This window comes from Phyllobates terribilis, unplaced genomic scaffold (assembly GCF_046119375.1).
Source record: "Phyllobates terribilis strain yellow unplaced genomic scaffold, ASM4611937v1 Scaffold_9__5_contigs__length_417890890, whole genome shotgun sequence".
Classification (NCBI taxonomy): domain Eukaryota; kingdom Metazoa; phylum Chordata; class Amphibia; order Anura; family Dendrobatidae; genus Phyllobates; species Phyllobates terribilis.
Genome location: NW_027362769.1, coordinates 330,192,144 through 330,208,795, shown reverse-complemented (window position 1 = coordinate 330,208,795; position 16,652 = coordinate 330,192,144). Strand labels below are relative to the sequence as shown.

General features: G+C 44.3%; 1 protein-coding gene across 2 annotated transcripts in view; it reads right to left on the bottom strand.

The window, feature by feature from the left end:
• Positions 1 to 16,652, bottom strand: part of DNAH3 (dynein axonemal heavy chain 3) — a 487,274-nt gene that overhangs the window by 214,693 nt on the left and 255,929 nt on the right. For both annotated transcript variants that reach the window (XM_073647962.1, XM_073647963.1), the window contains exons 30-32: positions 10,197 to 10,310; positions 9,086 to 9,262; positions 5,800 to 5,891 (exon numbers count right to left, since the gene is read on the bottom strand). In XM_073647962.1, the coding sequence (XP_073504063.1) occupies positions 5,800 to 5,891; positions 9,086 to 9,262; positions 10,197 to 10,310 (383 nt within the window). The remainder of the gene's footprint in view (positions 1 to 5,799; positions 5,892 to 9,085; positions 9,263 to 10,196; positions 10,311 to 16,652) is intronic.

The window sequence follows — 16,652 nt, the reverse complement described above, 5'->3', positions numbered from 1 at the left end:
GCGATATGGCTGAGATAAGGAAGGAGGAAACCCGACCACCACTGAGCAAGACACAGAAGTACAAGGAGTTCAATGCTCACAGACATGGCGGAGGTAAGGAAGGAGGAAACCCGACCACCACTGAGCAAGACACAGAAGTACAAGGAGTTCAGTGCTCAGAGATATGGCCTAGTTAAGGAAGAAGGAAACAGAACCACGACTGAGCGACTGAGCAAGACATAGAAGTTGAAATGCCAAGACTGGGTAAAAAAATGGCTAGCCGAGCAGTGGAGACTTCGGTGCATGTGATGGTTTTACTTGAAAGATGCAGACTTTTTCCTGTCCACAGCTTGAAGAAAGTGTCTTCTAAACACTGGCAGTAAGTTTGGGAGTTGGCTTTGAGTCCATATTCAACCTGAAAAAGTCCAACTAGCTTATCTTTAATAATCCCAGCCCTTAGCAGTTCCCTACCTCCACCTTGCTGACGTCTGAGTTGAAGACAAAGTCTGTGCCCTTTAGTGATTTAGCCACAGGCACATTCGATTGGTCTGTCAAACGTCACTTTCATCTCATCAGTCCATAAATCCTTTGAAAAATCTGTCTTCAGATATTTCTTGGCCCGGTCTTGACGTTTCAACTTCTGTATCAGTGGTGGTTGGATCAGATGCACTGCCGAGCCAGCTGACAATCATAGTATATAGCACCCAGTAGTGGTGGCCAGTAAGGCGGTCATACAGCACTATTTACCTGCAGATTCACCCTATATATTCAGGTAAATAGAGTTTTCTGAGGTGAATGGTTCCCTTTAAGTCTCAGTCAGATGTCCGTGTTTCACGTTTGTATTCAATATATGTTATTCATGGATAGACCATTACGGTCTATGCGGCTGTACACATGCCTGTGGTTTTTGCAGAATGTGTCTACAAAAAAAATCATGGAGACATTTCTGTCTTTGATCTGAATCAAAGATCAAAATCAAATCAACCATAAAATTCTATGGGTCCGTGAAAATCATGGGCAGCTCTTGGATGTTACCTGTGTGCTGCCCTTCTGTAACAATGTTCATACGACCACATTTTTTATCCTAGTCCAAACTGACTCTTTCTGGATGAAAATCAGACATTTTATTATATGCCCATGTATACTTAGCCTTAGGGGTCATCCAGACATCCGTGGATCTTGGATCGCAACGCATGGACTGGCCACGGCTCTCCCGACCTGAGCGTGACAGCTTCATATAATTCTATGCGATTGTCATACTCGGGTCAGGAGACCCGTGCCCAGTCCATGCATTAGTGATCCATGCTCAGACTGATTGGCATGGACGGCTCAGTGTTTAGCACTGCAGCCTTTCAGCACTGGGGTCCTGGGTTCAAATCCCACCAAGGACAACATCTGCAAGGAGTTTGTATGTTCTCCCCATGTTTCTGTGGGTTTCCTCCAGGTTCCCCAGTTTCCTTCCACACTCCAAAGACATACTGATAAGGAATCTAGATTGTGAGCCCCAATGGGGACAGGGATGATAATGTCTGTAAAGCATTATGGAATTAATGGAGCTAAATAAATGAATAAAAGTAATTAAATAAAAATGTCTGCATGAGCCCTTATGGGTGGGAAAAGCTTTGCAATAGTTTTCTTCTTGGCATACGAAAAAAATCACTGACACACCAACCAGACCCTGATGAAAATTGCTCCTTTTTTTCCACAGACGAGAAAAAAAAACCTGATGTCTGAATGAGACATTAAAACAAGAGGATGAAAACACTAAAAGAAATTGCTTGTTCTAAGAAGGCTCAAACAGCCGCTGTCATTAAAGAGTTAAAAGGGCCATTTCCCAGCCATGGCCTATTACACAGGGTCCCTTGGGGGCTGAACGCTTCTGCTGTGCTGGCTTATATAGCTGTACTCTCAGGACGGACACACTAATAACATAGAAATCAATGTACAAACACAAGACGTCCAGGAACAGGCGTAACTAGATGTGGAAAGCAAGCTGGTGGAACGTGCTCAGAAGTCATATTCTCAGACACCTCTACGGGCCTGTCTTATTACCTCTAATTACATCTCCTATGTAATATGTCATATGCAGAGGGCTCGGGTCCGATGGGGCTGCTGATTGTCAATGACATTCACATGCACTAATAGGTTATAGGATTAGAGGTTGTCCAGATTGGACAAAGCCTTTAAAGTGAATCTGTCACCAGGTTTTTGCTACACCCCATCTGAGAGCAGCATAATGTAGGGAAAGAGACCCTGATTCCAGCGTTGTATCACTTACTGGGCTGCTTGCTGCAGTTTTAATTAAAAACGGTTTATACCGCTGCAGATCTAGCAGTTCTCTGAATGCTGAGCTCTGTAGAACCCCGCCCACACTGCTGATTGGATGCTTTCAGTGTGCACTGTGCATAGACAGAAAGCTGCCAATCAGAGGTAAAAGCACGGTTGGACTACCTTGCAGCAAGCCAAGTAGTCCTCTAGTAATAATTACCTGCTGATAAAACAGTGATTTTCTCAAAACTACAGCAGGCAGCCTAGTAAGTGACACATTGCTGTAAAAAAAGATTACATAGCATAAATCTGGTGACAGATTCCCTTTAAGGCTGGGTTCAGACGAGTGTAAGAAACATCATCGGTTTATTTCATCCGTCTGATTTTACATCCGTTTGTCGGTCTGTAACATTTGTATGTTCATTTTTTAAATTAAGATGACTTCCTTTTTATACATCCACAATTAAAAAAAAAATAAAAGGCCAAATACAGCTCCCTATGTAATAATTGGGACGGATATGTTACCAATGGATGCCAGAACGATGAGTTTGAGATTAATGGGCGAGACTCATCCGAAAAATGGAATACAAGCTCATCATCAGTCTATGCGCAAAGACATTTATGTGAACTAGTCCATTCAGTGGCATTAGTCCATGTGTTGTCCATTTGGCACATGGACAGCATACTGATGAGACATCATTTTTAGGTTCTTCTAGTCATATCAGGTCCGGATGTTAAAGTATTACTGTACTTTCAGGTGTGTATGCACACGAGGAATAATGAGTAAAATTTCTGGTCACTATATGCTGCGTGATTTCACAGTTTTCCCTCTGCATGCCCTATTCACAAAAAGCCTCATTAGCTTACAGTAATTTTGTATTTTTCTGCCTCTTTTTTTCTTCTCACCAAATCTCCCCCCTCTACGTATAGACCTCTACAGGCAGCAGATGTAATTTGATCCCTCACTGAAGACAGAACTGTAGATAGATTTGAGCAGTTTTTAAGAGTGAATATTCAGTGTATAAATTAAAGAAACCTGGAAGGAGCAAAAAGCGCAGTAGGGTTTTATCTGGGTAAAAGTTGGGAAAGGATATGTACGAACGTGCTTACCTGATCAGGATGTGTGCCCACAAATGCTGAAAAAGACTTAGGCTGCTGTAGACCCACGAGGAAAGAATCATAAAACTGGAAACAAATGGGTTAACCTGCGCTGCCATCAAAGGATGATGAGAAGACAGGAATCCAATTCTGCCGTTCATTGGTCAACGCGTTTCAAAGTTTCTAAGTTCTGGTGAAGCAGCTGCCATTTAATTCCTGGGCAATCGATTCATCAGAAGTTTGAAACTTAGAAATATGTTGCCCAATAAACAGCAGAATTGAATTTCTGTCTTCTCATCATCCTTTGACGGGGGTACAGGTTAACCCATTTGTTTCCAGTTTTAATATTCAGTGTATGAGTTAAGTAACTAAGGGCGCTGTCACGGGTGTGTCAGATGTGACAGACAGTCGCTCTGCAGTTGGTTGCAGAAGATCTCTTCATTTGGCATTACAGACACCTTTTTAGATCTGTCTCACTCTAGGACCCAGAGGCTACCTTCCTCCTGCTAATTGACATCCAGGCCTGGGTGTTTAAATACTTTCTGTTTGCTACTGGCAGATGCTGGTGATATTCACATACTCTCTTTTGAAGGCTTGGAGCTATTGCAGTCTGCTTACTTCCTCTTTGGTGCTAGGAGGACGTTTGGTGTAATCTGCCTGAAGTCGGCTCAAGCTAAGTTACTTTCCCCAGTGTTTGTCTCCTTTGTTGTCTTTAGTTGTTAGTGGGGACTGACTAGTGCTCATCCCCACCTTTCCTATCCAGGGCCAAGCGCAAGGGAAATACAGGGTTTAGGTTCCTGTGTGGCGACTGGTGAGGAACCAATATAGGGACGATAGGGGAGACAGGGTGATATTAGATCAGCCTAGGAGGTCTCCACTCCCCCCTTTCCCTAGAGTCTGGGCTCCCTTCCCCTCTTCCCTTCATGTTGCACTTAGTCTTTCCCACACCTTGCGTGGCAGGGGCATTGAGAAGAGCTCATAACAGGTCTGTGCACTGTCCACGTGCACAATGTACCCTGTAAGCCAGAGTGGCCAATTTCCCATGTGGACCTAAGGTCTGCGCAGAAAATAATCTATGCATGCACTATACTGGTCCATTTTACAGAGCAGAATAATGCATGCAATGTAATGGCATCTCTGGCATGGAGCACATGGAGCCAGTCACATCTGCAATTTGTGGATGCGACTGGCCCGTTTTTTTCCATATGGCCATCTGAACCTGGCCTAATAAATTGGGAAAGAGGCATTTTTCTCACATAAAATATATTACAAAGTTTCTTATCTTCACCTATAATGTAGAATTAAAACAGAAAACTAAATATAAAGTGTAGTTATTCTTTACAAGTAAACTTGACCCTTTAGCATAAGTAATAAGGAAACCCTGAAGCTGCTGTAGGATTCATTTCATATGGGAGATTATAGCCAAACAGGAGAATAAGTGACTTATATTGGCTTAATAGGTTGCTTCAATCATGGATCGGAACTCAAGCTAACGTCGCCAGTATAGAGCAATTAAAGGAAATGATCCTATTGTGAAATATTTAGCAGGTAATTGTATGATACGTTTCAGGGAGCAGATAATCAGAATGCTTAATCTTCCATCTGCATCATTTAGTGATATCATGTAAAGAATATTCCCTTTCTGCTTAATTCAATGCAAAGAAAAGAATTATTAATGTGTTCTTCTAATAGGACGTCTGCTCTGTACTTTGTTTGATAAAAGGATTAATACAAAATCCCATCTCTTCTACAAAAAAAACAAAACTATCTTTATTATTACTGATGAACGCCATCACAATGGACATTCTTCAACAACAACATGTTCCTTATCTGTTCCTTATCCCCTTTTCCTTGGACTGGTGCTCCATCACTTGTTTGCCTTTTTTCAGGAAGTTCAGCCTCATATAGGATAGGTCATCAATGCCTGATCGGTGGGGGTGTGACACCCGGCGGCACCCCCGCCGATCAGCTGTTCCCTGTGGCGGTCGTAACTGCTCACCTGCACGGCACAGCTCCGTCGACTGTATAGTGGCCACGGCCGGGTACTGCACATCTGCCACCTATTTAAATCAATAGGGGGGATGTGCAGTACCAGGGCGCGGCCACCATTTCTCAGACGGAGCTGTCCAGCTCCGTAACTGAGCAGATCTGGCCTGCGCAGACACCGGGAACAGCTGATCGGCGGGGTGGTGGGTGTCGCACCCCCACCGATCAGTCATTGATGACCTATCCTAAGAATAGGCCATCAATGTTAATGACCCAGAAAACCCCTTTAATATAGGAAACTGTATTCTGCGCTTTATTGCTTAAGTATGTCATACAAAAGTAAAAAACTGCCATACAGATGGTATACTGATGACAATAGAATGATAAATCGTCTTTTTTTTAGTTCTGGATGAAAAACAGACGATTTTCCATACGCTCATGTGAACCTGGCAATGCGTGTGCTCTTACCTTCTAGAATCCAAGAATCCCATTGAATAAAGGGATATTTCCCCAATAAGAGCATAGTCCGGGACCATCATAGCCACTGTCCTAAACAATGCCTGAAATGCAAAAATGTAATCAACTGAATTCATACATAATATATCACTTACAATATGGGTGATCAAACATCTAAAAACCTGTTGGTCTATATAATCTAAAGGGTGACCCAGAAAAGGATGTCCTTTAGCAGATGACCCAGGTTTGGCTAAATATCCTATGCCATGTGACAAGACTCTAGAAAGGGTTAGACATTGACTTATAGGTTAGCAGCTTCCAATAGATTGCATTAGAGTCGGACTTCCTTCCTCCTGGAGGAGAGCTAATTTGGATATTCCTTATCCAGGGAGCATTGCCTGGCCTACATGTCTCCATACGCCAGCTGGCACTCAACATTAGAAGCACAACTCTCAACCATCCTGGATCCATCACGACGGTCCAAAATTTGTAGAGCTGTTCCTCTGTCCTGGGAGGTCGGGACTATGTCCTGGATTCCACTGCATCTGTGTCTTTAGGACGCAATAGAGTTGGATATAATGATGAGGCTCGGACCAGGCAGGTCCTTGCTTCTTCATTCTGTCTAGTTAAAACCTGAAGTATCTTGGAGAATGTCTTGTGACCTGAAGGCAGGATGTGCAGAGACCAATTCAGTAATCCAAGAGCAGCGATGTAAAGGGGCAAGTGTGCAGTATTTGTATGTTTTTGTATGTGGACTTTGGGGGCATCATACTGTGTGGCATTATAGTGGCGTCATACTGTGCGTGGGGGCATTTATACTGTGTGTGGGGCTGTGGGGGCATTATATTGTGTGGAGGGGCTTGTGATAGCTTCAAACTGAGTTAGGGGTCTTTGGTGGGTATCATACTCTGATAAGGTGGCATCATACTGTGTTGGAGAATCTACAGTACTGTGGGAATATCATACTGTGTGGGGGGAATGTACTGTGGGGATATCATACTGTGTGGGGGGAATGTACTGTGGGGACATCATACTGTGTGGAGAGAATGTACTGTGAGGACATCATACTGTGTGGGGGGAATGTACTGTGGGGACATCATACTGTGTGGGGGGAATGTACTGTGGGGACATCATACTGTGTGGAGAGAATGTACTGTGAGAACATCATACTGTGTGGGGGGAATGTACTGTGGGGACATCATACTGTGTGGGGGGAATGTACTGTGGGGACATCATACTGTGTGGAGAGAATGTACTGTGGGGACATCATACTGTGTGGGGGGAATGTACTGTGGGGATATCATACTGTGTGGGGGGAATGTACTGTGGGGACATCATACTGTGTGGAGAGAATGTACTGTGGGGACATCATACTGTGTGGGGGGAATGTACTGTGGGGACATCATACTGTGTGGGGGAATGTACTGTGGGGACATCATACTGTGTGGGGGGAATGCACTCCGGGGGCATTATACTGTGTATGGAGTGATGTGGGGGAATCAGACTGTGTGGGGGAATGTACTGCGGGGGTATCATATTGTTTGTGTGGGGAATCAGACTGTGTGTGGAAATGTTCTGTAGAGACATTATACTGTGTGTAGAGGAATGTACTGTGGAGGCATTATACTGTGTGTGGGGGAATGTACTATGGGGGCATTATACTGTGTGTGGGGGAATGTACTATGGGGGCATTATACTGTGTGTGGGGGAATGTACTATGGGGGCATTATACTGTGTGTGGGGGAATGTACTATGGGGGCATTATACTGTGTGTGGGGGAATGTACTATGGGGGCATTATACTGTGTGTGGGGGAATGTACTGTGGAGGCATTATACTGTGTGTGAGGGAATGTACTATGGGGACATTATACTGTGTGTGGGGGAATGTACTATGGGGGCATTATACTGTGTGTGGGGGAATGTACTATGGGGGCATTATACTGTGTGTGGGGGAATGTACTGTGGAGGCATTATACTGTGTGTGAGGGAATACTATGGGGGCATTATACTGTGTGTGAGGGAATGTACTATGGGGACATTATACTGTGTGTGGGGGAATGTATGGTGGAGGCATTATACTGTGTGTGGGGGAATGTATGGTGGAGGCATTATACTGTGTGTGGGGGAATGTATGGTGGAGGCATTATACTGTGTGTGGGGGAATGTATGGTGGAGGCATTATACTGTGTGTGGGGGAATGTACTGTGGGGACATCACACTGTGTGTGGGGGAATGTACTGTGGGGACATTATACTATGTGTAGGGGAATGTACTGTGGGGACATTATACTATGTGTAGGGGAATGTATTGTGGGGACATCACACTGTGTGTGGGGGAATGTACTGTGGGGACATTATACTATGTGTAGGGGAATGTAGTGTGGAGGCATAATACTGTGTGTGGTGGACTGTACTCTGCAGGCATTATGCTGTGTGTGTGGGAATGTACTGTGGGGACATTATACTGTGTGTGGGGGAATCATACTGTGTGTGGAGGAATGTGCTGTGAGGACATTATACTGTGTGTGGGGGAATGTACTGTGGGGACATCATACTGTGTGTGGGAGAATGTACTGTGGGGACATTATACTGTGTGTGGAGGGAATGTACTGTGAGGACATTATAATGTGTGTAGAGGAATGTACTATGGGGACATCATACTGTGTGTGGGGCAAATGTAGTGTGTGAGGGACAACATATTGTGTGTTGGGGGTTGTGGGGACATCAGAGTATGTGGTGGGCCAAGAAAGCATTATTTTACTGTATGGGAACACTAATGGGCTTCACCAAGAGCAATATTTATCAGTGGACACATATAAAGCACTGGGCAGGGTTAGGTAAGTAGTATAGCATAAATAGAAATTGTTGCACTACAGGACGTGTCCCTATTTCCTGTGTTTTGAAGTTGGGAGGTATGGAAGTATCTGTGCAATCTGTAATACATTTCCAGCATCCCGCATGCATGCTCATCATCCTACAGCTGGCCATACACATTATCATTCAGCCGACAGCCATTTCTCCCACCTCTCTCAGCTAGCTCTCCTGTGGTCTCGTACAGAAAGTTGCAGCCAAAATCTGGTTATCCTCCTGACAAACAAAAGGTCTGGCTGACTGAATTTCAACCCGTGAGTGACATAATGTGTTGGGAAACAGTCAAGAGGCCGTCATTATATGGTTGGCCAATTTCGCCAAAATGGGCCAAGTGATATCTATTGTGCATTATTATTTGAGGTTTTGAATTTGAATAAATATGATTTCTATTGTTGTAATAGGACATTATGAAATGTCAGCTGCATACCTTTAGATTATCAGGGAGTTCAGCACGACCAGCATAGCCAGGATTCATGGTGATGAATACGGAACATGTTGGGTTCAGTGTCAGCTCAGTTCCCTCGAACAAGAATGTCTTCATGTTCCTTATGATTGCCTGTTGTATACTGAGAATCTGCTGGGCCACTACTGACAGTACCTCCACCTGGTTATAGAGAGATATTGCTTATGTATGCAATACAGTCATCATACAGTGTGACACATTACATAACGCACAAACATGATGCATGAGAAGAAGGAGCAAAATCAGTCTGTCATTCATCATTCTGCCAACTAGTTGCTTCCCGTACAGGTAGTTTCTCTTGCGCACGCTCGACCAATGTGTCTGTAAACTGTCAAGTCTGTCAGAGGCCACAGGTTCAAAAAGGCTACCTAGGACAAACTTGGCACAGATTACTGAGGAACCCTTTATCCCTTGTACAGGGATCTGGTCTTACAATAGGGTCCACTGGATTGCTTCTACAGAAGGGCTGCTGTGCGGAGGAGCGATCCAGAGGCAGGAAAGGTCGCCAAGCAGGGTCAGAGCCAAGAAGTCAAATCGTAAAGCCAGCGGGCAGTCAAAAGTCAACCAAGGTCAAAGAATGAGAATAATCAGGTCAAACAATCAGGATCACAGCAAAGCAGTATTAACCAGGACAGCTAAGCTAATGACTGGCACTGGGAGTCAGAGCTTCAGGTGTTTAAATAGCTGACTGCCCCGCCCAAGGCTCTCAGGAAGGAGAGATCAAAACCTAGACCAAAATTAATCCATTAGCATCCTTATCAAGCAGCAGAAAAAGTCCCATGGAAAAAATAGGACTGACGCTGTTAAGCAATAAAGGCGTGCCGTTGCCCAGTGGCCAAAGCGGAAACATAGGAGGCACGAATGAGCGCAAAAGTTACAGAACCACTGGAGAATGTATTTATTTGCAACAGGGGACACAAAATGCCTGCAGTTTTAGTACCTGATGGTCAGTGCTCAAAGATGCTGCATAATCAAAAATTAATATATTTAAAAAAAAAAAGATTACAAATTATACAGTTAGTGATTACTAAACCATCAATTAGACGTTGGAAAAAAAACCATTAATAGATTTTACCTCAATTCTGTTGAATTCATCGAAACAAGCCCAGGCTCCAGACTGTGCAAGACCTTTGAAGAATTTGCCCATAGCTTTATAGTCGAGGCCATCGGAGCAATTAAACACGACACACTGAACGGGAGACAAGAAAATAACAATTCGCTATTACATTAAACAGCTTACATTGTGATTAACATCTACACTATAATACGTCAAGATTACTCCGTCTTTTCCATTCAATTAAACAGGTAATTGGAAACAGGTAATTAACCGGAGGTTCTTGCACGAGACAAAACTGCAAAATGCACAAAGCATAGACTAGTTGTTCACACATGACATGTAATTAGAAAAGCATAATGTATGGCTTCAAAGAGGTAAAGTCACTGCAACCGGGACAGGTAGGTTACATAGGACCTAACGTGCTGGAGCAGGGCCGTAGCTAGGAGAAGGGGCTGGAGGGGCATTTGCCCCAAATGTTGGACAGTGTAGTCAGCTGGCAGACAGACAGAAAGAGTCACACCTCTTATTCTAGTATTAGTAGTAGCATAAATACTTAAAGATTAACCATTGTTTTAATCCCCCCCCCCTACATTAATCGTACACATGAAAATAAGAAATTTTGTAATACATCTTATCAGAGAAATCAGCTTCTTTCTCCTCTTTAACTGATCATTCATTCTCAATTCAAGGATAAACTCAGTCTTCTGTGAATACAGGTTTTCCCATTGCTGAGATAGGAGATGACAGTTGGTTCTTATAAGGTTCTATGGAAAACTGTAACTATTATTTCTGGAGAATGTCCGTGTCTGCCTTAAGCTCCACCCCCTCCATCGAAGCTTATGAAAAATTGTCGGACGATTTCTATCCATATTGCCATCCGTGTGCCATCCATGTGTCTGTTTTTTATGTGGCATCCAATTTTATGTGTCAACAATTTAAAATGTACAAGATAAAATACAGTTTCCTAGGTTAATAATGACAATGTATCTGTAAAAATTGGAAGCTATACAGGTGATCTATATGGAATCCGATTTTTTCTTAAATGGGCGAGTCTCATCACTCGGAAGAAAATAGTACATGCTGCATTTTCTTAATTTTTGTGAATCAGCTCATGGACGGGCCATCACTTAAAGGGAATCTGTCAGCAGGTGTTTGCTGTGTAATCTGAAAACAGCAGGTAATCGAGGCTGAAACACAGAATTCAGCGATGTTTCTCTTATCAAGCTCCGTGGTTTTGTTTGCTTGCAATGATTGTTTTAGCATCAGTAGCTTATCATTGCTAGGACACAGCAGCGCATCAGTGCGTGCATGCTAGTCCAACACGCCCCCTTTTGTGATAGGCTCCTATGGACTTTCTACACAGAGAGCCTGGTGTGGGCGGGGTTAGCTTCCTCAGCTCTGCTGCACTGCTAAATCTAAAAGGTCTGATTGAGTGAGAACGGCTGCACCCAGTAATCTAAGTGATACATCGCTGAAATCAACTTCTCTTTGCCTATATCAGGCTATTCTCAGATGAGGTGGCCAAAAACCTGCTGACAGATTCCCTTTAAGAGTAGACATGGATACATGGAGGATGTAGAAGCCATATGGTGTTACATTTTTAATTTAACTTCATTTCAAAATAGTTTTTCAGACAAAAATACATGCATTGAAATAAAAAACAAAATCTCCCCAAAGTGTCCATATTCTTTAAGAGTACAAATCAGCGAATGAAACTTAAGTGAGAAGCGCAGATGTGTAACCACAAACAATCAGCAGAATAAACCAACTCATTATTCTTAATAAAAATAATTAGGAGACAGACACATTTTCTCGCTGAGTTCTAAAGAAAAAAATCACAACAAAAAGCAATTCTTGTAGTTATAGGTCAGTTACCGCGCTAAACCAAAACTAATGGAAGAATTTGTCAGATCTTGTGCACCGTATGCAAGAGAGAATGAAACATAATGATACATTCAGGATTACAATATATCATTTACTTCGATGAACAACACTCAAATAGACAAATTCACAAATGTCCACATGACTTCATCTGCAGCTAGTTGTGACGGGTGTGTGAGGTTTGACAGACAGTCATAAGGGGTTCGGGTGTAGAAGTTCGCTGCGTTTGGCCTTCCAAACATCTTTCTGATCCTTTCATGACCCCTCTCTCTCTAGGACCCAGCGGTGATCCTTACCTTGCTTGGGGATTATACCTTTAGGAACCAGCAGTGATCCTCACCTTCTGCTGCTAATTACCACACCCTTGCTGTATACTTAAATACACTCAGTTTCTCCAGAAAGTTGCTGGTGATAGACTGTTCATATCTATTCAGGCTTGTAATTCTAGTAGTCAGCTAGAATTGTCTTGGAGTTCCTTCGTGGGTTGTTGCCTTGTTTTCCCCACTTATAGGGCACCCTTCCCTTTTACTGCCGTTATACGCTGGGTTCTCCCCATATCCAGCGTGACACTGGTATACCCATAATGTGTGTATGGAGCAAGAAGGATTTGTTTTTTTGGGGAGCAGTAATAATTTGAAGGTCAGGGCTGTATTGATAGCTAGATTTGCCTTCTCCTAGGACCTTGTATAAAGTTTCCTACAATGGGAGTTGTTCTTGTTTCTGTGTATAGGCACAATTTTTTTTACTTAAATGCATGTATTTGGGTCTAAAAAACATTTTTGCTATTTGGTTTCATTAATAATTTTTTGACCGTTTGCCTCCTATAGCCTCTGTGTTGAAATGTCTAGTGAGGACTGCAGAATGAGTTAACTTAGAATCTGTCAGTGCTGATGGGCTGGTGATACAGGTATCACTCAAAATACTAAAAAACACGCATATATAGCTTCCCCAGGCTTCCTCAGGGGGCTAGAGCTATACTCATATACTTATAGCTCTAGCCCCCTGAGGAAGTCTGTATAGGCGAAACTTGTTGGAAAAGCTATGTATGGTTTTTTTTTTCAGTATCTTGAGTGATACCTGTATGAAAGAAAATGAAATAGATATATCTATATAGTGCTACATAGATTCATGGGCTGTAGCCATGATCTAGATAAGAAAGCATATATTTAGAAATTGATTGAACATCTGCAGCTGATTGGAAAGGGGTCCAACATTAGGAACAATACAGGTTCATTATAGTAATTTTAAGTATAGACCACTTTTTAATGAAAATTAATAAAGGTCATGTTTTATTGCATCCCTTAAATAGGATTCATTTACCCTTTTGGCAATATGTTGTTCAGATGTTTTTAATGAAACCCAATTGCAAAACTTACTTTAGTGTCAAATACATGCATTTAAGTTAAAAGAAAGAAAATTGTCCCCAAAGGTGGACAAAACCTTTAAATTCTCAGACTGGCTTTTCCAGTCCCCTGATGCTGCAAACCTGGTAGGAGCTACAATGTAAATGTGAAGGCACTATCAGCTGAGAATATGAACAATAATGGAAAATGTTTGAAGGTCTGGCATACATGGATCCTGAAAAGTTTCAGACACTCTTCACCTAAAGATTTTTTGAGCTTACCCATGTTGGGGGCCTCTGACGGCGATGGTTAATACGATAAGGCCAGGGCTTCATGTAGACTTTAGCCTCCACACCTGTCTCGTGGCCAAATTTCGCTACATGTCCATGGTACATCGCAAGGCAATACAAGTGAATGGGGTCGCTTTGCGAATCCGAGAGTTCGGCGACTGTGTCAAGCAAGTCACAAAAAATCTGACGCGGTTGAAATGCGATCCCGTTCACTTGTATTGCCTTGCGATGTACTGTAACAGAGACACATGGTGATCTTCAACTGCGAGATAGGTGTCGTGGCTAAAGTCACCATGTTGGCTGAGCCTAACTGTTTAGTCCCTTCCTAAGCCAAGAACAACCCCTAGTACTCGTGACCAACAGAGGTGAAGATGTTACATTTATCAGCTTAAAGTGAACCTATCAGCTGATTCATGCTGCCCAAACTACATGCAGGATGAATCAGAGAATGGCTCGGTTATTGCACCTTTCAGAGAAAACATACTTTGACTAGTCCTAGGCTGGTCCCTGTCAGCTTATCCCCTGCTCCTCATGACTGACAGACCTCTCCTTATATCCAATGTATATGTGTGTATTCGGAAACACTTGTCGGTCATGTGGAGTGGGGCAGCGAGAAGCCACCAGAGACACGCCTGTTGGACTAGTCATCAAAGACCCATCGTCATCGTCAACAGATGGATTTTCAAAGTTTGTCTTTTACGGAAATGCTACAGCGTTTCAGAGTAAAATATATACGCAGCGTGAATCAGATGACAGGTTCCCTTTAATATTAGCATAGTAATAAAGTGCTCCCTTTTGGGGATCTGATAATCATTTGAACACTGCGGATAACCAACCTCTTTGGGACCACTTAGTTTGGGCAATGAGATGAGGGCCCGATAACCACAATGACTATGTTAGGCATGGTTTTTGCTTCTACATGTCTAGTCTGGAGCTATCTTCTTATACTGCTCTTCTCAATAAAAACTGATTAATCACAAAAGGTGAATGGGGTTCCCTCTTCTCCAACAGATCATGTCTTGGGAGAGAAAGATCAGGCATGTGTAGGTGTGGCACCCTGCTGCGCATTGGTGCCACAGATCCTAGAGGAGTGCATGGACGGGTTCCTCCACAAGAGGCTCTCACAGCATACACACATCTCCACCTTCCACCTCAGACCACCAGAGGGAGCCCGGATAGGGATATAAAAAGGAAAGGTGGAGCTAAGCAGTCAGTCAGTCTGCAGTCTAAGTCTAGAGAACAGTTTCCTCAGGGGACAGAGGTAGTTCCAGTCCCTCTAGAGAGAGTTCAGACTCATAAAGCTCAGACTAGTGAGCCAACGGCGTGCCGACGCCATAAGAGCGGTGAAGAGTAGCGAGGTCTACTGCCAGTGTGAAGCCTAGTGAGGGCCCCGAGCGTGGCCGAAGGCAAGTGGAGTAAGCAGCTACATAGGGGACAGAGGAGCTTAGCCAGCTCACCCCACAACCATTTACCGGACACCGGGTCCGCATCTGCAGGGATCTCTAGGACCAGCAGAAACTACCGGAACCCCTGGCGAACTACATGTCCCAGGAACACCAAAAGCTGACTGATATACCAGGGTCAGGAGTCACTGAGGCCCAAGAGACCAGGGAGTGTGATCTCCAACAGAAGGCCCTACCACCAGGTCAGCCGGTGCAAGACAGAGACCAAGTTAGGCCTAGCTCCAGGCAGGTCCTAAACTTATCAGGAAAAGGCAAGAAACAGGAGGCCCCACACCCGCTCACTGGGGAGAGTCCTGAAATGCACCCTTCACCCTACAGTGCCCTGGATCGTGCCTGAAACACCACCAGTAAAGGTACTGAAGTGAACTGTTGTGAGTGTGCCTATTCTTCTTCCGACCCGACTGGGTCCCCTCTATCCTGCACCCCTTCTCCTACACTGCCCTGAGGCCCCGCTCCACCTGTGGGGAGCCGCAGCACCTAAGCTGCCTGATCACCGGCCTCAGAGGACTGTAGCAGCACTGGTGATCCTCACCAGACACCACGGGTGGCGTCACAAACTTTTCCTATCCCATACACCTTTCCCCCATTATTCCTTGATTTTAAGAGTGACCCCAGAGTACGGCCCCGGGAGCCGGCCACCGCGGCATCCCCCAAAACTAATAACAAGGCCCGGGCGCTGAGTCGCCCCCATCCCCTGGGCGCGTCATAGGCGACATCACATGCATGAGATCAAATATCAGAGAATTGGCAGAGTTTCGGCAAGTTGAGTATATTTTACAGTGGCTTATTTCAGTATGTGTCAGGCATCAGGCATTTTTACTCTGGTCCCAGAAGCCTCCATTTATGATTTATTAGATGGCTGCTCATCTAGAGCAGACAGATTTGAAATATTATCCCATGTATATGTAGCACCCTGAGGATTCGGCTGCTACAGGGGTATTGCACCTCAACCCAGAGGTGTGATATTCCACTCCCGGGTAAGGATGGAGTGTGGATCTGAGCTCGGTAGGCTGCATGCACTACACACATCCCATTTCCGAGGAACAGGCCGACGGTACTCCCACTTAGAAATGTGCAGGTACGACCGAGTCTGTTCCTGGCTGGAGTGGGAGGGGGGTGGTACATCCCAAGTAGTGTAGGGGCAGATAGGGGGAGCAGCCTGGGTAAAGATAGGAGCTCATTGGGTGCTGGTCACCTGAGCTCACACATAGAGGGTGTATATAAGGTGGGCACCAACTAAGAACAGGGTCAGTTGCAGAGAGAAAGTCAGCGAGCAGAGGAGAAGAGAGACCCAGAGTGAGAGAGGAGAAGAGAGAGAGACCCAGAGGGGGAAACAGAAGAAAAGGACTCCAAGAACCCAACTTAAATCCCCGGGTGAAGAGTCGGCATCAGGGTACCGGAACCCAAGCTGGTGGGGGTAAAAACACTCCCCAGCCAGAGACCGGAGACCGTGGGCAGCGTTTGTCACGGTCACCCACCACATCCACCACGAAGGCA